Source organism: Gymnoscopelus braueri, assembly GCF_963280865.1.
Source record: "Gymnoscopelus braueri genome assembly, contig: SCAFFOLD_55, whole genome shotgun sequence".
Taxonomy (NCBI): Eukaryota; Metazoa; Chordata; class Actinopteri; order Myctophiformes; family Myctophidae; genus Gymnoscopelus; species Gymnoscopelus braueri.
In genome coordinates, this window is record NW_027660884.1 from 202,921 (window position 1) to 228,302 (window position 25,382).

Here is a 25,382-nt window from a genome sequence, read left to right on the forward strand (position 1 = left end):
CAATAAATAAATAAAAAGAATGACGAGATTTGTGTTTTCGGTGGTTTTCCACCAGGTGGCGCTGTTATCTAACCTATGAATGATGCTTTCACTGCCTGATGACGACAGACCCGGAAATGACTGGTTTATTTCCTGTGAGGAAATGGCTTTATCTCTGTCCCTGTGTGACATCTTCCTGCTTTACGGCAAAAACAAGCCTCATTCAACTGGCCACAGGCTGTGCAATGGATTAACCCCGAGCAGATTATTATTTTTCCTCCTCTACTACGACACCCCCGTGTGTGTAATGAGCTGATCTCTGTGAGGACGGAGGTCACGGATAATATTCCATGATTATTAATATTCCAGCTCGTTTTCGCTGGCAGCAGTGTCACACTATTACACTATGACTCTGGCAGTTAAAGAGTTAAATAAAACATGTTATGGGACCATTATTTGCACCAAAAAATAAAACGGCATCATGATAATTGAAAGAAGACTTTTAAACAAGCGACTGAAAGCATGTTGCAAAATGTATTTTATCAAAGAAATATCACTTAAACCCCCTTTAAGAGTTACATTTTCTGACCAAAGCTTTTGCCACAAAATACGACTAAAGTTCTCCTTCCTCTGCATGAGTTCTCCTGTGTTTTTAACCCATTAAGACCGGGAACGCATCTGTGTGTCATTTTAAGCTTTATTTGGTTATTAAAAAATAGCAGATCTACAAGCGCGGCACCGAGTGCCACGCTATGAGCTTGTAGATCTGATATTTTTTGAAAAATCGTGAAAATGTGTGCAAATCTTTGAATATTTATTATATGTATTTAAAGAGAACATTTTTAACTAAAATCTTTGCTTCTGGGAGTCCATGGAACAACATATTTTTAGATGGGGGTCCGCGGCCAAATACATGTCATCTTGGGGGTCCTTGACATGAAAAAGTTTGAGAACCACTGATATTATTATAGCAACATACGTTTTTTTCACCCAAAAAACTGTTGTAGAATCCGCCAGAAGCAAAGATTTGAGTTACAAATGTACGCTTTAAAAAAATTATATATATATATATATATATATACAAAGATTTGCCATCATGAACATTAGTTCATGATTTTTGAGTGCTGCGCTATGAGCTTGTAGATCTGCTATTTTTTTGAATAGCCAAATAAATCAAAAAAATCACACAGATGTGTTCCCGGTCTTAATGGGTTAAACTGAAGCTTTGTTCAAAGAGTTAAGGCTTTTCTGCTGCGTGAGTCAACATGTGCCTCTTCAGATGATGATTCACAGTAAAACTCTGTTCGCAAAGCGTACAGGAAAAGGGTTTCTCCCCGGTGTGCACCCTCATGTGCCTCTTCAGGGTACTATTCTGACTGAATCTTTGGTCGCAGAGTGAACAACCGTAGGGTTTCTCCCCCGTGTGCGTCAACATGTGCGTCTTCAGGTTCTCTGTCCGATTGAAGCTCTTGTTGCAAACCGCGCAATAGAAGGGTTTCTCGCCCGTGTGGGCGGTCATGTGCAGCTTCAGCTTGATCTTCTGAACAAAGCTTTTGTCGCAAAGGGTACAACTGAAGGGCTTCTCGTTGGTGTGGATCCGCATGTGCGTCTTCATGTTCTCGTTGAGGGTGAAGCTCTTTCCGCAGACGGGGCAGCTGAAGGGTTTGTCTCCGGTGTGGATCCTCATGTGTATCTTCAGGTTGTCGTTGCGGTTGAAGCTCTTGCCACAGACGGGGCAGATGAACCAGCGCTGGCCCTCGGCGTGGTGAGACTTGTGTGGTTTCAGGGTGTTGAACGCAGACAGGGCGTCGTCCCGGCCGCTCTCCTCCCACTCCTCGCTGTCGGAGGAGATCAGCTGCACGTCAACGGGAGGCGGCGCCGTTCCACCGTCCTGCAAGTAGGGGGCGCAACAGTTAAAGGAGCACTTCAACCACAACCTATCTTCATACAGTTGGTCCTCATTAATGAAGAATCTCTGATTTACATCCGTAAAAAGACAACATTTTCCAAGGCCAAACTTTTTTTTTAAATGTTTTTAATTTTTATCCCAGGATTTTGTAACCCCATTTTTTACACCCAGTGCCAATTGTCCATGTAATCCTGGGCACTACACTCCCTCTGCCACCCTAGGGAGGCCAGGGCCGAGCTCATGCTTCCTTCATTGCATGAGAGCCAACTGACCTTCTTGTCACCTGACAGGGGAGAGTTTCCCTGGTTGGACGTAGCGCGTGGAAGGAACACGTTATTCCAACCAGTTCCTTTCCCCTCCATCAGGCGCCCCGGCTGACCAGGGGGAGGCAGTATAGAGACCAGGATTACTGCATGTTTTTGTGAGGGTACCTAAGGGGCAGCCATAGCTGAGTGGTTAGTGAGCCCGCCTAGGGAGCCAGAGGCCCTGGTTGCCCCAGGTACGAATCCAGGCCACGCCAGCATATGTGTCGATGAAATTAAATTTGTCCCTGAGCAAGACTCTTAACCCCTAATTGCTCACAGGCCCTCATTGGAAACAAGCCCGCAAGGACTTTCATGAACGTCCTGTTAAAAGGAATTATCCTTATCCTACCTACCCTAGGAGACACGGGGAGAACATGCAAACTCCACACAGAAAGGCCCTTTCGCCAACCCCACCTAGGGTATGGGCACTGATGATGCGGAGGAGAGAACACGCCCCCAGCGCCCAACAGCTTCCCCTGCGGGAATCGAACCCAGGACCTTCTAGCTGTGAGGCGACAGCGCTACCGACTGCACCACCGTGCCCCCCCCCCCCAAGGCCCAACTTTGAACAGAAAAACTGTGTGTAGGCAGGAGATGAAAAACAGTGGCTGAAGCAGTGTGACTCAGTTACTTACAGCTGCCACAAAATATTCATATCTGAACTGGGGACCCCCAACCCTGACAAAATAGCCGATCTACAAGCTCACAACACCTCGCACTGCGAGGTGTTGTGAGCTTGTAGATCGGCAGCACATATTAATGAACACCACACATAAAATGCTGTGTAAATACACCGGATTTAGCAATAATGCTAATTTCTGTCTGTAGTCCCCTTACAGAAAACAAGCAACATTACACAAAAGAGCTCATATAAACATCACTTTAAAGGCTAAAGGGTACAAACTGAAGAGAAAAAACAACAGTAAAAAAGGCCTAGATTTGGGCTAAAACACAAGACACTCAAGAAAACTAGGAAAACCTACATTTTAACCTATTTAAAACATATTTGATGGTCCATGATCCATCCTTTTAGTTGGACCTTAAAAGATGTAAAGGATGGACTCTCTCTTATGTCAGTGGGTAGAATGTTACAAATGGCTCTTCCTTCAACTGAAGGAATTTGGCTCAAAGGCTGTGAGTCTAGACTGAACCTCACAATCCCCTCTGGTGATTATTATATAATATAATATTATAGAATATAATAAACACCTCACATCCTCTCTGGTGATTATTATATAATATAATATTATTATATAATATAATAAACACCTCACATCCTCTCTGGCGATTATTATATAATATAATATTATTATATAATATAACAAACACCTCACATCCCCTCTAGTGATTATTATATAATATAATAAACACCTCACATCCCCTCTAGTGATTATTATATAATATAATAGTATTATATAATATAATAAACACCTCACACCCTCTCTAGTGATTATTAAATAATATAATAGTATTATATAATATAATAAACACCTCACATCCTCTCTGGTGATTATTATATAATATAATAAACACCTCACATCCTCTCTAGTGATTATTATATAATATAATATTATTATATAATATAATAAACACCTCACATCCTCTCTGGTGATTATTATATAATATAATATTATTATATAATATAATAAACACCTCACATCCTCTCTGGTGATTATTATATAATATAATATTATTATATAATATAATAAACACCTCACATCCTCTCTGGTGATTATTATATAATATAATATTATTATATAATATAATAAACACCTCACATCCTCTCTAGAGATTATTATATAATATAATATTATTATATAATATAATAAACACCTCACATCCTCTCTGGTGATTATTATATAATATAATATTATTATATAATATAATAAACACCTCACATCCTCTCTGGTGATTATTATATAATATAATATTATTATATAATATAACAAACACCTCACATCCCCTCTAGTGATTATTATATAATATAATAAACACCTCACATCCCCTCTAGTGATTATTATATAATATAATAAACACCTCACATCCCCTCTAGTGATTATTATATAATATAATAGTATTATATAATATAATAAACACCTCACACCCTCTCTAGTGATTATTAAATAATATAATAGTATTATATAATATAATAAACACCTCACATCCTCTCTGGTGATTATTATATAATATAATAAACACCTCACATCCTCTCTAGTGATTATTATATAATATAATATTATTATATAATATAATAAACACCTCACATCCTCTCTGGTGATTATTATATAATATAATATTATTATATAATATAATAAACACCTCACATCCTCTCTGGTGATTATTATATAATATAATATTATTATATAATATAATAAACACCTCACATCCTCTCTAGAGATTATTATATAATATAATATTATTATATAATATAATAAACACCTCACATCCTCTCTGGTGATTATTATATAATATAATATTATTATATAATATAATAAACACCTCACATCCTCTCTGGTGATTATTATATAATATAATATTATTATACAATATAATAAACACCTCACATCCTCTCTAAAGATTATTATATAATATAATATTATTATATAATATAATAAACACCTCACATCCTCTCTAGTGATTATTATATAATATAATAAACACCTCACATCCTCTCTGGTGATTATTATATAATATAATATTATTATATAATATAATAAACACCTCACATCCTCTCTGGTGATTATTATATAATATAATATTATTATATAATATAATAAACACCTCACATCCCCTCTAGTGATTATTATATAATATAATAAACACCTCACATCCCCTCTAGTGATTATTATATAATATAATAAACACCTCACATCCTCTCTAGTGATTATTATATAATATAATAAACACCTCACATCCTCTCTGGTGATTATTATATAATATAATATTATTATATAATATAACAAACACCTCACATCCTCTCTGGTGATTATTATATAATATAAAATTATTATATAATATAATAAACACCTCACATCCTCTCTGGTGATTATTATATAATATAATATTATTATATAATATAATAAACACCTCACATCCTCTCTGGTGATTATTATATAATATAATATTATTATATAATATAATAAACACCTCACATCCTCTCTAGTGATTATTATATAATATAATAGTATTATATGATATAATAAACACCTCACATCCTCTCTGGTGATTATTATATAATATAATAAACACCTCACATCCTCTCTAGTGATTATTATATAATATAATATTATTATATAATATAATAAACACCTCACATCCTCTCTAGTGATTATTATATAATATAATAAACACCTCACATCCTCTCTAGAGATTATTATATAATATAATATTATTATATAATATAATAAACACCTCACATCCTCTCTGGTGATTATTATATAATATAATATTATTATATAATAAACACCTCACATCCTCTCTAGTGATTATTATATAATATAATATTATTATATAATATAATAAACACCTCAAATCCTCTCTGGTGATTATTATATAATATAATATTATTATATAATATAATAAACACCTCACATCCTCTCTAGTGATTATTATATAATATAATAGTATTATGTAATATAATAAACACCTCACATCCTCTCTAGTGATTATTATATAATATAATAGTATTATATAATATAATAAACACCTCACATCCTCTCTAGAGATTATTATATAATATAATAGTATTATGTAATATAATAAACACCTCACATCCTCTCTAGTGATTATTATATAATATAATAGTATTATATAATATAATAAACACCTCACATCCTCTCTAGAGATTATTATATAATATAATAAACACCTCACATCCTCTCTAGAGATTATTATATAATATAATATTATTATATAATATAATAAACACCTCACATCCTCTCTAGTGATTATTATATAATATAATAAACACCTCACATCCTCTCTGGTGATTATTATATAATATAATTATTATATAATATAATAAACACCTCACATCCCCTCTAGTGATTATTATATAATATAATAAACACCTCACATCCCCTCTAGTGATTATTATATAATATAATATTATTATATAATATAATAAACACCTCACATCCTCTCTAGAGATTATTATATAATATAATAAACACCTCACATCCTCTCTAGAGATTATTATATAATATAATATTATTATATAATATAATTAACACCTCACATCCTCTCTAGTGATTATTATATAATATAATAAACACCTCACATCCTCTCTGGTGATTATTATATAATATAATATTATTATATAATATAATAAACACCTCACATCCCCTCTAGTGATTATTATATAATATAATAAACACCTCACATCCCCTCTAGTGATTATTATATAATATAATATTATTATATAATATAATAAACACCTCACATCCCCTCTAGTGATTATTATATAATATAATAGTATTATATAATATAATAAACACCTCACATCCTCTCTGGTGATTATTATATAATATAATAAACACCTCACATCCTCTCTAGTGATTATTATATAATATAATATTAATATAATACCTTTGTTCACTAATTAAAACCAACAGGTTGTTCACTAATTAATAAGGCTGGAAAGAAACTTGGAGGGTTTAAAAAGTTGTGTAATCTCAAAAAGAAAATCATTGAACTTCCATGCTAGCATGTATGGATCCTTCACCATCAATATTTAGTTGTAGATCATTACTGTTTTGTCTATTCTGTCTGCCTAGTAGTTTATTAATATATTGCCAAACCTTTCTCCCATTTCTCTTGGCACTCTCAATAACACTGATGTAAAATGTTGCTTTGTTCTTCCTTAAAACATGCTTTACCTGATTTATAACATTTCTGTCTATCTATGGTCAGGCCAGACTTTAGTGATTGCTTCAACAACTGGTCTCTACTCTTCACTAGGTTTCTACAGTTATCGCCCGCAAGGAAACTACTATCCCCTTCCTACACTGCCCCCTTGTGGTGAAGGAATCCAGGACTTCGTCAACTTTAGTTAAAAAAAACATATTGTAACCAGTTTAAATATCATTACAGAGGGAGATGTCACTCCAGTCCAGCCGTTCAAGGCTGCCACAAAGTTATTTTTTGTGTTGGTATTACCTCACTGACAGACTTATCTCTGTCTGTGTTTGCCCAGTGCCAGGATTATCTTACCTTTTCAAGTAGTCACAGAACAGTTATCTCCAGTATGACTGATCCCCTGATGGTTGCTAATCACTGAGGGTTTTCAGGTGTGGTTTAACAAATGTCAACGAGGTCATTGTGACCTCGTTGACATCTGTTGTTTGAAGATGGCATGTTTCACTCAAAAATACATGGTAAAAAAAAAAATATTTTTTAGTGAATGGAGCAGCAACTTTTTGAATAGCGTTATCTCCTAGTTGAGATAAACAAAAAAAGTTTAAAAGTTTAAAAACTCGTGAAAACATTCATTCATTCAAACATTCATCACATTCATTCACTGGTTCACCAGGTATTATTTAATTAATTCATCCGCTGCTGCCAGCGTTTTTTACCTTATTTTGACCATCTTTGGAGCGCCGCGGAAGCCACGACGTGCACACAGAGGTAAACAAAGTGTCTGTGGGGCGGGGGAGGGTCTCCTCTATCCACCGGAACAAAAACATTTTACAGCGATCGGCCATTTTGTTGCTATCGGCCGTTGAATAAGGCTCGTTTTCACCATAAAAAGAAGAAAGCCGAGCTGGATGTGTTTTTCTACAAAAAAATAACATAGGAGTGGAGACGGAGGTGACGTTTTTTGGGGTTAACGTCACAACCGTCCGTTCCTTCTCTCAGAGTCAAGGAATCATTTCTAAGTTGTGTTACAGCGCCCTCTTGTGGAATTTTCTGAAGAAAATCGTTTTTGAATTGACGGAGATGGCGTTTTTTTTTAAAGAATAAAAAAGTGACAACGCAACGGCACCTTGTGGTTTTCTGTTCCGATCGTTGGCGTGTAAACGTGGCCTTAACCCATTAAGACCTGGAACGCATCTGTGTCACTTTAGATTTCTTTGGCTATTCAAAAATAGCAGATCTACAAGCTCATAGCGCGGCACCGAGTGCCGCACTATGAGCTTGTAGATCTGCTATTTTTGAAAATGTGTGACTTTTTTAGGATTAGGATTTAGATTTTTGTTTAAGAATGGCCTCAGGTCTTATAAAATGCAGATTCTACCTGCATGAGTTCAGCTGAGGTGCTGGCCAGAGGCTCTGTGTCTTCTTCATCATCGTCATCGTCATCTTCATCTTCTTCTTCCTCCTCCTCCTCCTCACTCTTCCCTGCCATGAACGAGGAGCCACCGGCGCCCTCCTGTGGCCTCTGTAGAGGCTCCGCCCCCTCCGCCTCCCCCTCCTGGACCAGACTGGGACCGGGACAAACCAACTCTTCGCTGACGGAGGGGCGGGGGTGCAGGGCCGGACTGGGACCGGGACAAACCAACTCTTCGCTGGCAGAGGGGGGGTGCAGGTAGTCTAAAACGAAAGACACAAAACATTAACCTATTGACTTTTTGACTGCGAGATTTCTCGTCAAATTATGCCACGGTGCAAGACGACATTTGTGTTTTCAGTGATTTTCCATCAGATGGCGCTGTTATCTACCCTATGAATGATGCTTTCACTGCCTGATGACGACAGACCCGGAATTTACGTCATTTAAAATAATAAAAGCGTGTTTACTTCCCGTTTGTTTCCTGGGTGGAAATGGCTTTATCTCTGTTCCTCTTGCTTTACGGCAAAAACAAGCCTCATTCAACAGGCCACAGCTGGGCAATGCATTACCGCAAGCTGACAATTTATTTTCCTCTACTACGACACCCCCGTGTGTGTGATGAGGCGATCTCCCTGAGGACGGAGGTCACAGAGAATATTTGTCTGTCCGTGTGTCTGTCCGCGTGTCTGTCCATGTGTCTGTCCGTGTGTCTGTCCGTGTGTCTGTCCGTGTGTCTGTCCGCGTGTCTGTCTGTCCGCGTGTCTGTCCATGTGTCTGTCCGTGTGTCTGTCCATGTGTCTGTCCGTGTGTCTGTCCGCGTGTCTGTCCGTGTGTCTGTCCGTGTGTCAGTTAAGTCTCTGGCACCGCTGGACCGATCAGTGTGAAACTTTGCACACACACACTGCCAGTACCCCAAAGAAGAACCTCTGGCCCAGATTTTTCGGCCTTGTGGTGGCGCTATAACAGGCCGCTTCACGTTTTGGCCTGTAACTCTTGAACCGTAGGTTGCATAATAAATCCTTGGATCATAGCACTACTTCCCATATAGGCATTGCAGTGGCGGCCATTTTGTGGTCCGAATAATGAGCAGGCTTTCTATCTGTGGTAACACCACAAAATGGCCGCCACTGCTATGCCCTGTAGGCCCTGGCCATTTGGGCCAGAGTCGGTACACATTATCTCTGGCGTATCGTGTATCAGATTTGTCAGATTCTATTCCAATATGCTATGCATGCTTTCCAAAGTTTGTGGGCCCTGGTTAGGCAACCCAGCCTGGCGGAGACCTGTTTTCTAGTTTATTGTACTTTCAAAGCTCCTGGAAGTGTCTTTTACTGATTTCAGTGAACCATCCCTCCTCACCATTGGATGCCTTGTAGACACACTTTAGCATGTATGCCACTGATGGTCCAACTCAGAAAGTGTCATTTTGAAGGTTTATTAGTATTCTCAGAATATTTATAGCGTTAAAGACAGTTCTGGTTCACAGGTGTTGATGAAGTAATTTCAGAAATACGTTGGGTGATCTATTCATCATCATTGTCATCTGGAATGTTCTCCCTTGTAGTGTTTGCACAGTCTCTCCACCAAAGCATTTGCAGAGAAGATAGCAAGGGTTCAGAGCGTTAGCTCTTGACGAATACAAGAACGCTCGCCCCGGGTCTAATCGGGCGACCTCGGAACGGTCGCCACCAGGTTTCACCTAAACGTACCCTCAGTAAAACTATACCTAAACCTAACCTCAATAAACTACCTAAACCTAACCTTATTCCTAAACGTAACCTCAGTAAAACTATGCCTAAACCTAACTTTATTCCTAAACTTAACCTCAGTAAAACTATGTCTAAACCTAACCTTATTCCTAAACGTAACCTCAGTAAAACTATGTCTAAACCTAACCTTATTCCTAAACGTAACCTCAGTAAAACTATGTCTAAACCTAACCTTATTCCTAAACGTAACCTCAGTAAAACTATGTCTAAACCTAACCTTATTCCTAAACGTAACCTCAGTAAAACTATGTCTAAACCTAACCTTATTCCTAACCTTAACCTCAGTAAAACTATGTCTAAACCTAACCTTATTCCTAAACGTAACCTCAGTAAAACTATTTCTAAACCTAACCTTATTCCTAAACGTAACCTCAGTAAAACTATGTCTAAACCTAACCTTATTCCTAAACGTAACCTCAGTAAAACTATGTCTAAACCTAACCTTATTCCTAACCTTAACCTCAGTAAAACTATGTCTAAACCTAACCTTATTCCTAACCTTAACCTCAGTAAAACTATGTCTAAACCTAACCTTATTCCTAAACCTAACCTCAGTAAAACTATGTCTAAACCTAACCTTATTCCTAAACGTAACCTCAGTAAAACTACGTCTAAACCTAACCTTATTCCTAAACGTAACCTCAGTAAAACTATGTCTAAACCTAACCTTATTCCTAACCTTAACCTCAGTAAAACTATGACTAACCATAAACATATTCCTAACCTTAACCTCAGTAAAACTATGACTAACCATAAACATATTCCTAACCTTAACCTCAGTAAAACTATGACTAACCATAAACATATTCCTAACCTTAACCTCAGTAAAACAAATACAAGAACCGATAGGGGAGAGTGGTCGAACAGAAAAAATAGGGGCGAGTCTTATTTTTTAAAATCTTATTCAATGAAGGTTTGGGATGTGGGGAGTGGCAGGCAACACCTGGACAGTCCTACCAGGTAGCTTCACCTTCAAGGGTTTTTAGCTTGGTTTATATTCTATACCAGGATGTCTGAAATTAAACACATGGAAGGAATTAACAAGGATGCTGCTACATATTTTGGCCATATTTGAACCCTTGTTTTTTTCTTTTTTTAACCCATTAAGACCAGGAAAGAATCAAGAGTCATTCTTAGATTTCTTTGGCTATTCAAAAATAGCAGATCTACAAGCTCGTAGATCTGCTCTTTTTGAAAAATCGTGAAATTTTTTGCAAATCTTTGAATCTACATATAATTTTTAACTCAAATCTTTGCTTCTGGGGATTCTACTAATGTCTTCAATTTTTTTGGAGAAAAAAACGTATGTTGCTACATATATATATATATATATATATATATATATATATATATATATATATATATATATATATAGCAGTGGTTCTCAACCTTTTTTATGTCAAGGACCCAAATCTCAAAATATGTTGTTCCAGGGACCCCCCCAGAAGCACAGATTTGAGTGAAATTTTTTAATATATATTCCAAGAATGGCACACATTTTCACGACATTATTTTCAAAAATAGCAGATCTACAAGCTCATAGCGCGGCACTCTGTGGCGCGCTATGAGCTTGTAGATCTACAATTTTTTCTAAAGTGACACAGATGCGTTCTGGGTCTTAAAGGGTTAATCAGAACAGAAACCAGTGAGCGGGCGGAACAGTTTTCTTATTGTGTTGGAATGATGACTGAGATACTGTAGGCATAGAGGTCAGTCTGGGGTGTCCCCAGGGGTTAAAGACCCCAACCCAAAGTCAGACAAATATTCTTCTGGCTGCTTTAGAAGTGTAATAAATCAACTCAGTGTATTTTAAAACCTATAAAACAACTCAAATATTATGAAAATCGGACATTAACTGGCTGGCGTACTGTTCTGGGAGGTCCCAAAAATAGGTAACCAGCAGATTTATCCCAACATAAATACAAATCCCCTAAACATAATTAAAGCTTGTTGCTTAGCAGAAATGGGAATTGAAAAATGTTATGTAAAGATATCTTAACTCTGCCAGTGATATTTCTTTTTTCTTACCTTTTGCAGCAGTCACAGAATATTTACCTATTATATATTTATTGATCCCCTGATGGTTGCTAATCACGGTAATAAATCAATACATCTAGTCATGAGTAAACTTACTGGTGTCCAGCTGGTCTTCAGGTTCCTGTTTAATAGAAAGAGTCTTGGCTGCTTCTGGACCAATCATCTTCACTGGTGCACCGGATCCTGTTTAATACAATAATAATGTATAATAATGTTTAATACAATAATAATGTATAATAATGTTTAATACAATAATAATATATAATAATGTTTAATACAATAATAATATATAATAATGTTTAATACAATAATAATATATAATAATGTTTAATACAATAATAATATATAATAATGTTTAATACAATAATAATATATAATAATGTTTAATACGATAATAATATAATACAATAATATATAATAATGTTTAATACAATAATAATATATAATAATGTTTAATACAATAATAATATATAATAATGTTTAATACAATAATAATATATAATAATGTTTAATACAATAATAATATATAATAATGTGTAATACAATAATAATATATAATAATGTGTAATACAATAATAATATATAATAATGTTTAATACAATAATAATATATAACTAGAAGGTACTGTTCCTGAAGAAACAGTGTGGGATCGCTAAGTTAGTAGAGTTAAAGGTTTGAAAGGTTTAAAGGTTTTAAAGGTTTTAAAGGTTTTAAAGGTTCTAAAGTTTTGAAAGGTTCTAAAGGTTTGAAAGGTTTAAGAGGTTTGAAAGGTTTGAAAGGTTTAAGAGGTTCTAAAGGTTTGAAAGGTTCTAAAGGTTCTAAAGCTTTGAATGGTTCTAAAGGTTTGAAAGGTTTGAAAGGTTTGAAAGGTTTGAAAGGTTTAAGAGGTTCTAAAGGTTTGAAAGGTTTAAGAGGTTCTAAAGGTTTGAAAGGTTCTAAAGGTTTGAAAGGTTTGAAAGGTTTGAAAGGTTTGAAAGGTTTGAAAGGTTTGAAAGGTTTGAGAGGTTCTAAAGGTTTAAGAGGTTCTAAAGGGTATTTACTTTAAATTATTTTTAGTCACTTTATTTACTTTAAAGTATTTTTTACAAATTTTTACAACTTTTAAGTATTTTTACTATTTTTTTCAACTTTTAAGTATTTTTACTATTTTTTTCAACTTTTAAGTATTTTTACTCATGTTGAGTACTTTTAAGTATTTTTACTCAGTATAAGTACTCTTAAGTATTTTTAATCAAGGTACTTACTTTAAAGTATTTTTAGTCACTTTATTTACTTTAAAGTAGCTTTTACTAATTTTTACAACTTTTAAGTATTTTTACTCTTTTTATCAACTTTTAAGTATTTTTAAAAAAAAATTCAACTTTTAAGTATTTTTACTCATTTTGAGTACTTTTAAGTATTTTTACTCATTATAAGTACTCTTAAGTATTTTTACTCAAGGTATTTACTTTAAAGTATTTTTAGTCACTTTATTTACTTTAAAGTAGCTTTTACTAATTTTTACAACTTTTAAGTATTTTTACTCAAGGTATTTACTTTAAAGTATTTTTAGTCACTTTATTTACTTTAAAGTAGCTTTTACTAATTTTTACAACTTTTAAGTATTTTTACTCTTTTTATCAACTTTTAAGTATTTTTACTATTTAAAAAGTGAAATATCTCTAAAAGTACAAATTATTTCAAAAAATTCTAATGGTAGCCAATATGTCCTAAGTAGGCTGAACGTTATAGAGTTGGAACGGAGTTTCTATCTAAAAGTATGAATTTCTCCATTGAAATGAATGGGAGTTTTTTAGAAGTAAAAAGTGAAATATCTCTAAAAGTACAAATTATTTCAAAAATTCAAATGGTAGCCGACATGTCCTGAGTAGGCCGAACGTTGAAGAGTTGGAACGGAGTTTGTAGCTAAAAGTATGAAGGACTAGTTAGCCGTCAAAAAACAGTGTTGAAGATAACAGTAGTGTGATCGCTTTAGCGATCCCACAACTAGAAGGTACTGTTCCTGAAGAAACAGTGTGGGATCGCTAAGAATGTTGCTGGTATTGAGTATTGATAGTGTTAGTAGTGTTGAAGGTTTGAAAGGTTCTAAAGGTTTGAAAGGTTCTAAAGGTTTGAAAGGTTCTAAAGGGTTGAAAGGTTCTAAAGGTTTGAAAGGTTTGAAGGGTTTGAAAGGTTCTAAAGGTTTGAAAGGTTCTAAAGGTTTGAAAGGTTCTAAAAGTTTGAAAGGTTTTAAAGGTTCTAAAGGTTCCAAAGGTTCTAAAGGTTTGAAAGGTTTGAAAGGTTTAAGAGGTTCTAAAGGTTTGAAAGGTTCTAAAGGTTTGAAAGGTTTAAGAGGTTCTAAAGGTTTAAGAGGTTCTAAAGGTTTGAAAGGTTCTAAAGGGTATTTACTTTAAATTATTTTTAGTCACTTTATTTACTTTAAAGTATTTTTTTCTAATTTTTACAACTTTTAAGTATTTTTACTCTTTTTATCAACTTTTAAGTATTTTTACTATTTTTTACAACTTTTAAGTATTTTTACTCATTTTGAGTACTTTTAAGTATTTTTACTCAATATAAGTACTCTTAAGTATTTTTACTCAATATAAGTACTCTTAAGTATTTTTACTCAAGGTATTTACTTTAAAGTAGCTTTTACTAATTTTTACAACTTTTAAGTATTTTTACTCTTTTTATCAACTTTTAAGTATTTTTACTATTTAAAAAGTGAAATATCTCTAAAAGTACAAATTATTTCAAAAAATTCTAATGGTAGCCAATATGTCCTAAGTAGGCTGAACGTTATAGAGTTGGAACGGAGTTTCTATCTAAAAGTATGAATTTCTCCATTGAAATGAATGGGAGTTTTTTAGAAGTAAAAAGTGAAATATCTCTAAAAGTACAAATTATTTCAAAAATTCAAATGGTAGCCGACATGTCCTGAGTAGGCCGAACGTTGAAGAGTTGGAACGGAGTTTGTAGCTAAAAGTATGAAGGACTAGTTAGCCGTCAAAAAACGGTGTTGACAATAACAGTAGTGTGATCGCTTTAGCGATCCCACAATAATGTTTAATACAATAATAATATATAATAATGTTTAATACAATAATAATATATAATAATGTTTAATACAATAATAATATATAATAATGTTTAATACAATAATAATATATAACTAGAAGGTACTGTTCCTGAAGAAACAGTGTGGGATCGCTAAGAATGTTGATGGTATTGAGTATTGATAGTGTTAGTAGAGTTAAAGGTTTGAAAGGTTTAAAGGTTTTAAAGGTTTTAAAGGTTTTAAAGGTTCTAAAGTTTTGAAAGGTTCTAAAGGTTTGAAAGGTTTAAGAGGTTTGAAAGGTTTGAAAGGTTTGAAAGGTTTAAGAGGTTCTAAAGGTTTGAAAGGTTCTAAAGGTTCTAAAGGTTCTAAAGGTTCTAAAGCTTTGAATGGTTCTAAAGGTTTGAAAGGTTTGAAAGGTTTGAAAGGTTTGAAAGGTTTGAAAGGTTTAAGAGGTTCTAAAGGTTTGAAAGGTTTAAGAGGTTCTAAAGGTTTGAAAGGTTTGAAAGGTTTGAAAGGTTTGAAAGGTTTAAGAGGTTCTAAAGGTTTAAGAGGTTCTAAAGGTTTGAAAGGTTCTAAAGGGTATTTACTTTAAATTATTTTTAGTCACTTTATTTACTTTAAAGTATTTTTTACTAATTTTTACAACTTTTAAGTATTTTTACTCTTTTTATCAACTTTTAAGTATTTTTACTATTTAAAAAGTGAAATATCTCTAAAAGTACAAATTATTTCAAAAAATTCTAATGGTAGCCAATATGTCCTAAGTAGGCTGAACGTTATAGAGTTGGAACGGAGTTTCTATCTAAAAGTATGAATTTCTCCATTGAAATGAATGGGAGTTTTTTAGAAGTAAAAAGTGAAATATCTCTAAAAGTACAAATTATTTCAAAAATTCAAATGGTAGCCGACATGTCCTGAGTAGGCCGAACGTTGAAGAGTTGGAACGGAGTTTGTAGCTAAAAGTATGAAGGACTAGTTAGGGGCCAAAAAACGGTGTTGACAATAACAGTAGTGTGATCGCTTTAGCGATCCCACAATAATGTTTTATACAATAATAATATATAATAATGTTTAATACAATAATAATATAATACAATAATATATAATAATGTTTAATACAATAATAATATATAATAATGTTTAATACAATAATAATATATAATAATGTTTAATACAATAATTCTATATAATAATGTTTAATACAATAATAATATATAACTAGAAAGTACTGTTCCTGAAGAAACAGTGTGGGATCGCTAAGAATGTTGATGGTATTGGGTATTGATATTGTTAGTAGTGTTAAAGGTTTGAAAGGTTTAAAGTTCTAAAAGTTTGAAAGGTTCTAAAGGTTTGAAAGGTTTGAAAGGTTTGAAAGGTTTGAAAGGTTTGAAAGGTTCTAAAGGTTTAAGAGGTTCCAAAGGTTTGAAAGGTTCTAAAGGTTTGAAAGGTTTGAAAGGTTCGAAAGGTTTGAAAGGTTTGAAAGGTCTGAAAGGTTTGAAAGGTTTGAAAGGTTTGAAAGGTCTGAAAGGTTTGAAAGGTTTGAAAGGTTCTAAAGGTTTGAAAGGTTCTAAAGGTTTGAAAGGTTTGAAAGGTTTGAAAGGTTTGAAAGGTTCTAAAGGTTTAAGAGGTTCCAAAGGTTTGAAAGGTTCTAAAGGTTTGAAAGGTTTGAAAGGTTCGAAAGGTTCGAAAGGTTTGAAAGGTTTGAAAGGTTTGAAAGGTTTGAAAGGTCTGAAAGGTTTGAAAGGTTTGAAAGGTTTGAAAGGTCTGAAAGGTTTGAAAGGTTCTAAAGGTTTGAAAGGTTTGAAAGGTTTGAAAGGTTCTAAAGGTTTGAAAGGTTCTAAAGGTTTGAAAGGTTTGAAAGGTTTGAAAGGTTCTAAAGGTTTAAGAGGTTCTAAAGGTTTAAGAGGTTCCAAAGGTTTGAAAGGTTCTAAAGGTTTGAAAGGTTTGAAAGGTTTGAAAGGTTCGAAAGGTTTGAAAGGTTTGAAAGGTTTGAAAGGTTTGAAAGGTCTGAAAGGTTTGAAAGGTTTGAAAGGTTTGAAAGGTCTGAAAGGTTTGAAAGGTTCTAAAGGTTTGAAAGGTTTGAAAGGTTCGAAAGGTTCGAAAGGTTTGAAAGGTTTGAAAGGTTTGAAAGGTTTGAAAGGTTCTAAAGGTTTAAGAGGTTCCAAAGGTTTGAAAGGTTCTAAAGGTTTGAAAGGTTTGAAAGGTTCGAAAGGTTTGAAAGGTTTGAAAGGTTTGAAAGGTTTGAAAGGTCTGAAAGGTTTGAAAGGTTTGAAAGGTCTGAAAGGTTTGAAAGGTTCTAAAGGTTTGAAAGGTTTGAAAGGTTCGAAAGGTTCGAAAGGTTCGAAAGGTTCGAAAGGTTTGAAAGGTTCTAAAGGTTTTAAAGGTCTACGGTTCTAAAGGTTTGTCGGTGTTGAATAGTGTAAAATGTAGTTTTCTAGGGTAAAACTGTGGTTGCTAGGTTCTGATAGCCGGTTGCTAGGTTCTAATAGGTGGTTGCTAGGGTCTAATTGGTGGTTGCTAGGGTAAAACAGGTGGTTGCTAGGTTAGAAAGGTGGTTGCTAGGGTCTAATCGGTGGTTGCTAGGGTATGATAGGTGGTTGCTATGGTCTAATATGGTGTTGCTAGGGTCTAATAAGCAGTTGCTAGGCTCCACTGTAGCTAAATAGGATTGCCCCATTGAAATGAATGGGATTTTTTTAGCAGTAAAAAGTGAAATATCTCTAAAAGTACAAATTATTTCAAAAATTCAAATGGTAGCCAATATGTCCTAAGTAGGCTGAACGTTATAGAGTTGGAACGGAGTTTCTAGCTAAAAGTATGAATTTCCCCATTGAAATGAATGGGATTTTTTTAGCAGTAAAAAGTGAAATATCTCTAAAAGTACAAATTATTTCAAAAATTCAAATGGTAGCCGACATGTCCTGAGTAGGCCGAACGTTGAAGAGTTGGAACGGAGTTTGTAGCTAAAAGTATGAAGGACTAGTTAGGGGCCAAAAAACTGTCCCAAAAACGGTGAAGATAACAGTAGTGTGATCGCTTTAGCGATCCCACAATAATTGTTAATACAATAATAATATATAATAATGTTTAATACAATAATAATATATAATAATGTTTAATACAATAATAATATATAATAATGTTTTATACAATAATAATATATAACTAGAAGGTACTGTTCCTGAAGAAACAGTGTGGGATCGCTAAGAATGTTGCTGGTATTGAGTATTGATAGTGTTAGTAGTGTTATAGGTTTGAAAGGTTTGAAAGGTTTGAACGGTTTGAAGGGTTTGAAAGGTTCGAAAGGTTTGAAAGGTTTGAAAGGTTTGAATGGTTTGAAAGGTTCTAAAGGTTTGAAAGGTTCTAAAGGTTCTAAAGGTTCTAAAGGTTCTAAAGGTTCTAAAGGTTTGAAAGGTTCTAAAGTTTCTAAAGGTTTGAATGGTTTGAAAGGTTTGAAAGGTTCTAAAGGTTTGAAAGGTTCTAAAGGTTCTAAAGGTTTGAAAGGTTCTAAAGGTTCTAAAGGTTTGAAAGGTTCTAAAGGTTCTAAAGGTTCTAAAGGTTCTAAAGGTTTGAAGGATTGAAAGGTTTGAAAGGTTTGAAAGGTGTTAAAGTATTTGTATTGTTATTTTGAGTACTTTTAAGTATTTTTACTCAATATAAGTACTCTTAAGTATTTTTACTCAATGTATTTACTTTAAATTATTTTTAGTCACTTTATTTACTTTAAAGTATTTTTTACTAATTTTTACAACTTTTAAGTATTTTTACTCTTTTTATCAACTTTTAAGTATTTTTACTATTTTTTTCAACTTTTAAGTATTTTTACTATTTTTTTCAACTTTTAAGTATTTTTACTCATTTTGAGTACTTTTAAGTATTTTTACTCAATATAAGTACTCTTAAGTATTTTTACTCAAGGTATTTACTTTAAAGTATTTTTTGTCACTTTATTTACTTTAAAGTAGCTTTTACTAATTTTTACAACTTTTAAGTATTTTTACTCTTTTTATCAACTTTTAAGTATTTTTACTATTTAAAAAGTGAAATATCTCTAAAAGTACAAATTATTTCAAAAATTCTAATGGTAGCCAATATGTCCTAAGTAGGCTGAACGTTATAGAGTTGGAACGGAGTTTCTAGCTAAAAGTATGAATTTCTCCATTGAAATGAATGGGAGTTTTTTAGAAGTAAAAAGTGAAATATCTCTAAAAGTACAAATGATTTCAAAAATTCAAATGGTAGCCGATATGTCCTGAGTAGGCCGAACGTTGAAGAGTTGGAACGGAGTTTGTAGCTAAAAGTATGAAGGACTAGTTAGCCGTCAAAAAACGGGCGGAATATAGTATATAAATAGTGGCAATAACATTAGTGTGATCGCTTTAGCGATCCCACAATAATGTTTAATACAATAATAATATATAATAATTGTTAATACAATAATAATATATAACTAGAAGGTACTGTTCCTGAAGAAACAGTGTGGGATCGCTAAGAATGTTGATGGTATTGAGTATTGATAGTGTTAGTAGAGTTAAAGGTTTGAAAGGTTTAAAGGTTTTAAAGGTTCTAAAGTTTTGAAAGGTTCTAAAGGTTTGAAAGGTTTAAGAGGTTTGAAAGGTTTAAGAGGTTCTAAAGGTTTGAAAGGTTCTAAAGGTTCTAAAGCTTTGAATGGTTCTAAAGGTTTGAAAGGTTTGAAAGGTTTGAAAGGTTTGAAAGGTTTGAAAGGTTTAAGAGGTTCTAAAGGTTTGAAAGGTTTAAGAGGTTCTAAAGGTTTGAAAGGTTCTAAAGGTTTGAAAGGTTTGAAAGGTTTAAGAGGTTCTAAAGGTTTAAGAGGTTCTAAAGGTTTGAAAGGTTCTAAAGGGTATTTACTTTAAATTATTTTTAGTCACTTTATTTACTTTAAAGTATTTTTTACTAATTTGTACAACTTTTAAGTATTTTTACTATTTTTTTCAACTTTTAAGTATTTTTACTCATGTTGAGTACTTTTAAGTATTTTTACTTAGTATAAGTACTCTTAAGTATTTTTAATCAAGGTACTTACTTTAAAGTATTTTTAGTCACTTTATTTACTTTAAAGTAGCTTTTACTAATTTTTACAACTTTTAAGTATTTTTACTCTTTTTTTCAACTTTTAAGTATTTTTACTCATTTTGAGTACTTTTAAGTATTTTTACTCAATATAAGTACTCTTAAGTATTTTTACTCAAGGTATTTACTTTAAAGTATTTTTAGTCACTTTATTTACTTTAAAGTAGCTTTTACTAATTTTTACAACTTTTAAGTATTTTTACTCTTTTTATCAACTTTTAAGTATTTTTACTATTTAAAAAGTGAAATATCTCTAAAAGTACAAATTATTTCCAAAAATTCTAATGGTAGCCAATATGTCCTAAGTAGGCTGAACGTTATAGAGTTGGAACGGAGTTTCTATCTAAAAGTATGAATTTCTCCATTGAAATGAATGGGAGTTTTTTAGAAGTAAAAAGTGAAATATCTCTAAAAGTACAAATTATTTCAAAAATTCAAATGGTAGCCGACATGTCCTGAGTAGGCCGAACGTTGAAGAGTTGGAACGGAGTTTGTAGCTAAAAGTATGAAGGACTAGTTAGGGGCCAAAAAACGGTGTTGACAATAACAGTAGTGTGATCGCTTTAGCGATCCCACAATAATGTTTAATACAATAATAATATATAATAATGTTTAATACAATAATAATATATAATAATGTTTTATACAATAATAATATATAATAATGTTTTATACAATAATATATAATAATGTTTAATACAATAATAATATATAATAATGTTTAATACAATAATTCTATATAATAATGTTTAATACAATAATAATATATAATAATTGTTAATACAATAATAATATATAATAATTTGTAATACAATAATAATATATAATAATGTTTAATACAATAATAATAATATATAATAATGTTTAATACAATAATAATATATAATAATGTTTAATACAATAATAATATATAATAATGTTTAATACAATAATTCTATATAATAATGTTTAATACAATAATAATATATAATAATTGTTAATACAATAATAATATATAATAATTTTTAATACAATAATAATAATATATAATAATGTTTAATACAATAATAATATATAATAATGTTTAATACAATAATAATATATAATAATGTTTAATACAATAATTCTATATAATAATGTTTAATACAATAATAATATATAATAATTGTTAATACAATAATAATATATAATAATTTTTAATACAATAATAATAATATATAATAATGTTTAATACAATAATAATATATAATAATGTTTAATACAATAATAATAATATATAATAATGTTTAATATGATAATAATATATAATAATGTTTAATACAATAATAATATATAATAATGTTTAATACAATAATAATAATATGTAATAATGTTTAATACAATAATAATAATATATAGTGGGAACGTGCGTTTCACAGAAATTGCACGCTGTGTTTGTGATTTGAGGCATTTTGTTCAAAACAGAGCACTCCTGCAAACTTGAAAGCCAATCTAAGCCAATCAGGATGGAATATGAAAATCTGAAAGACCCGTTTTGTTTAATGACTATAGAGATACTGTGTACCGATTTGCAGGATTTTTGGACAAAATCTGTAGGAGTACTGCCAAGAGGCAGAGGTTCTGCTCTGACATCCATGGAGTGTATGTGCATAGTTTCGCTGCCATCAAGCCAACGGTGCCAGAGATTTGCAAAACATCTCGTCTCGGCCATACCTTTTGGCCTGGTGGAGACAATAACACTCTCATGTTATGTTATTTTATGTTGACGTGACACTGACTGCTGCAGCTTTGATCAAAGCTACCAGCTACACGCTGAAACTATTTAAAGCCAACCCCACAGCCTGCTGGGAAATGTAGTTCAGCTAGCAGCTTTAGCAATGAGTAGCTTATCTCATAAGTAGCTTCGGTACTTATAAGTTAGTAGCATTAGTGTGTCCACATTAAAAGTCACGTCCAGCAGTTTACTTTGTGTCTCCAACAGAGTTTCTAGTGTGTCAGTTAGAGCAAGGGTTCCCCCAGGCCGTGACCCCCCAAAATAATGATATTTGAACTGGGGACCCCCCCCAAAATAATCATATTTGAACTGGGGACCCCCCAAAATAATTATATTTGAACTGGGGACCCCCCAACATAATTATATTTGAACTGGGGAAACCCCCCCCCCCCAAATAATCATATTTGAACAGGGGACCCCCCAAAATAATCATATTTGAACTGGGGACCCCCCAAAATAATTATATTTGAACTGGGGACCCCCCCCAAAATAAACATATTTGAACTGGGGACCCCCCCAAAATAATTATATTTGAACTGGGGACCCCCCAAAATAATTATATTTGAACTGGGGACCCCCCAAAATAATATTTTAACTGGGGACCCCCCACAATATTTTAACTGGGGACCCTCCACAATAATATTTTAACTGGGGACCCTCCACAATATTTTAACTGGGGACCCTCCACAATAATATTTTAACTGGGGACCCTCCACAATAATATTTTAACTGGGGACCCTCCACAATAATATTTTAACTGGGGACCCTCCACAATAATCACATTTGAACTGGGGACCTCCCAAAATAATCATATTTAAACTGGGGACCCGCCAAATAAATCATATTTAAACTGGGGACCCCCCCAAAATAATCATATTTAAACTGGGGACCCGCCACCCTGACAAGCAATTGGAATTGTAGGCATTACATTTAGTTTGACTCGGTTCCACTATTGTGAAAATGTAGATAAGCTATTTTCACAATTTGTGCCTCTTTCTTAGGTAATATTTGATCATTTTTATAGTACAGTTTGTTGGTTAATTTTGACCTAGTAATGGTCTTATTGTTGTCTCCGCCAGGCTGAAGGCATGCCCGACACTATGTTTTGCACCCCGTCTGTCCGTCCGTCCGTCCGTGTGTGAACAGCTAATGGCCCCATCGCGTCAAAACTGTGCACACAAATACTCCCTGGATGCCAGAGCAGAACCTCTGACCCATTTTTTTTAACATGGGCCTGTTATAGCGCCCCCAGGAGGCCGATTTTTGCAAAACATTTTCACTCCTACAGATTTTATCCAAAAATCACACGAATCGGTACACATTATCTCACTCACCACCCTTAGTTATGGAGACCCTTGGTTGGTGTCAGAAGTGGGATACAAAAGTTAGGTAAGTCACTTGATGATTATTTATTTTGAACTAAAGTATAGTCACGCAATGTAGATAATTATGTAGGGAATTCCACAGTTTGTAACAGACAGTGTGTAGTTGTGTGTCATGGTGTACATGTAACAGACATACCTGCAGTGTGTAGTTGTGTGTCATGTGTATGTAACAGACATACCTGCAGTGTGTAGTTGTGTGTCATGTGTACATGTAACAGACATACCTGCAGTGTGTAGTTGTGTGTCATGTGTACATGTAACAGACATACCTGCAGTGTGTAGTTGTGTGTCATGTGTACATGTAACAGACATAGCTGCAGTGTGTAGTTGTGTGTCATGTGTACATGTAGCAGACATAGCTGCAGTGTGTAGTTGTGTGTCATGTGTACATGTAACAGACATACCTGCAGTGTGTAGTTGTGTGTCATGTGTACATGTAACAGACATAGCTGCAGTGTGTAGTTGTGTGTCATGTGTACATGTAACAGACATACCTGCAGTGTGTAGTTGTGTGTCATGTGTACATGTAACAGACATACCTGCAGTGTGTAGTTGTGTGTCATGTGTACATGTAACAGACATACCTGCAGTGTGTAGTTGTGTGTCATGTGTACATGTAACAGACATACCTGCAGTGTGTAGTTGTGTGTCATGTGTACATGTAACAGACATACCTGCAGTGTGTAGTTGTGTGTCATGTGTACATGTAACAGACATACCTGCAGTGTGTAGTTGTGTGTCCACATTAAAGGCCATGTCCAGTAGTTTGCTCTGGTGATCCAGTAGAGTTTCTAGTGTCTCTATCTCTCTCTGGAAGAGGTTGCACATCCACTCTGCAGCCGCACTGAGGCGCTCCAACACAAACACTCTGACAAGCTTCACACAACAAGCGTCACTTTGTTTTTCCAAAACACACAATATGTCCTCTCCCACCACTGACGTCATGTGTTCATTTATGGACAGCCGTACAGACTCCATTTGACACATTTGACCTCCTTTAGGACACATCTGGACCACAGATACACACCACACAGCTACACAACCACACACAACAACTACACAACTACACGACACGAGCAACAACAGCAGCGACGTCAAACTGTTTTACTTCCGGATCAACCGGATCTACTTCCGCACAAAGGATCAAGGCACCGCTGTGTTTTTCGCCCCCTGGTGGAAGAGGAGTGAATATTTATTATGTAGTCTTTTATACAGAGAGAATTATACATAAACAATATAAACATAAATACATATAGAATACAGAGAGACTTATAAATAAATAAATATAAACATATACATACATATAGAATACAGAGACGTATACATAAATAAAGATAAATACATATAGAATACAGAGAGACTTATAAATAAACAATATAAACAAGAATGTGTCTCAGTTCATCTTTCATATCTTGTCATGTATAGCATGTTATGTAGACAGAAACAGGTTCATTTGTAGATCTGGTATCCTATAGTTTGTATGTGTTTCAATGTAAAGATTATTATTTTATTTTATATTATATTGTTTAGACTGATGATAGGTTATTGGTTTACTTATAATCCTATAGATTACTATGTCTGTCTATGCATTTGATGTTTGCATAATTATTGTATATTATTGGGAGCCTCAGTAAACTAGGATCACAGGTAGTCTTATCCTTAGATCAACACTACGTAAATGTATTTTATTGATCTTTTTTTTTTTAAATGAGATGAGAGGATTAGCTCCACCCCCCCAGATTTCCCTGAAATGTCACCAGTAAAGCCCGTATTTCTCCAAATATGTACAAATGCTGAATATAAGGTGCTTACCCGCTTGCCCCAAATGTTAAATAGGTTTATG

The 25,382-nt window shown here is 33.5% G+C and overlaps 1 protein-coding gene across 1 annotated transcript; it reads right to left on the bottom strand.

Annotated features, from left to right (window-relative positions):
- Positions 1-939: 939 nt before the first annotated feature.
- Positions 940-24,624, bottom strand: LOC308081086 (uncharacterized protein). Its single transcript, XM_080457484.1, has 4 exons — positions 24,259-24,624; positions 12,367-12,453; positions 8,429-8,724; positions 940-1,870 (listed from the first exon to the last, which is right to left on the bottom strand). Exons 1-4 carry the CDS (start codon positions 24,545-24,547, stop codon positions 1,217-1,219), a joined length of 1,326 nt encoding a protein of 441 aa, XP_080313610.1. The 5' UTR covers positions 24,548-24,624; the 3' UTR covers positions 940-1,216.
- Between the last annotated feature and the right edge of the window lie 758 nt (positions 24,625-25,382).

Bases quoted from the DNA above. Each gene is read 5' to 3' on its own strand.
- LOC308081086 (XM_080457484.1), bottom strand. From the start codon at position 24,547: ATGTGTCCTAAAGGAGGTCAAATGTGTCAAATGGAGTCTGTACGGCTG. The intron at 8,725-12,366 runs GTAAGTTTACTC...CTTTCGTTTTAG, and splicing joins TGAAGACCAGCTGGACACCA to ACTACCTGCACCCCCCCTCT. The intron at 1,871-8,428 runs GTAGAATCTGCA...CCCTACTTGCAG, and splicing joins CCTCAGCTGAACTCATGCAG to GACGGTGGAACGGCGCCGCC.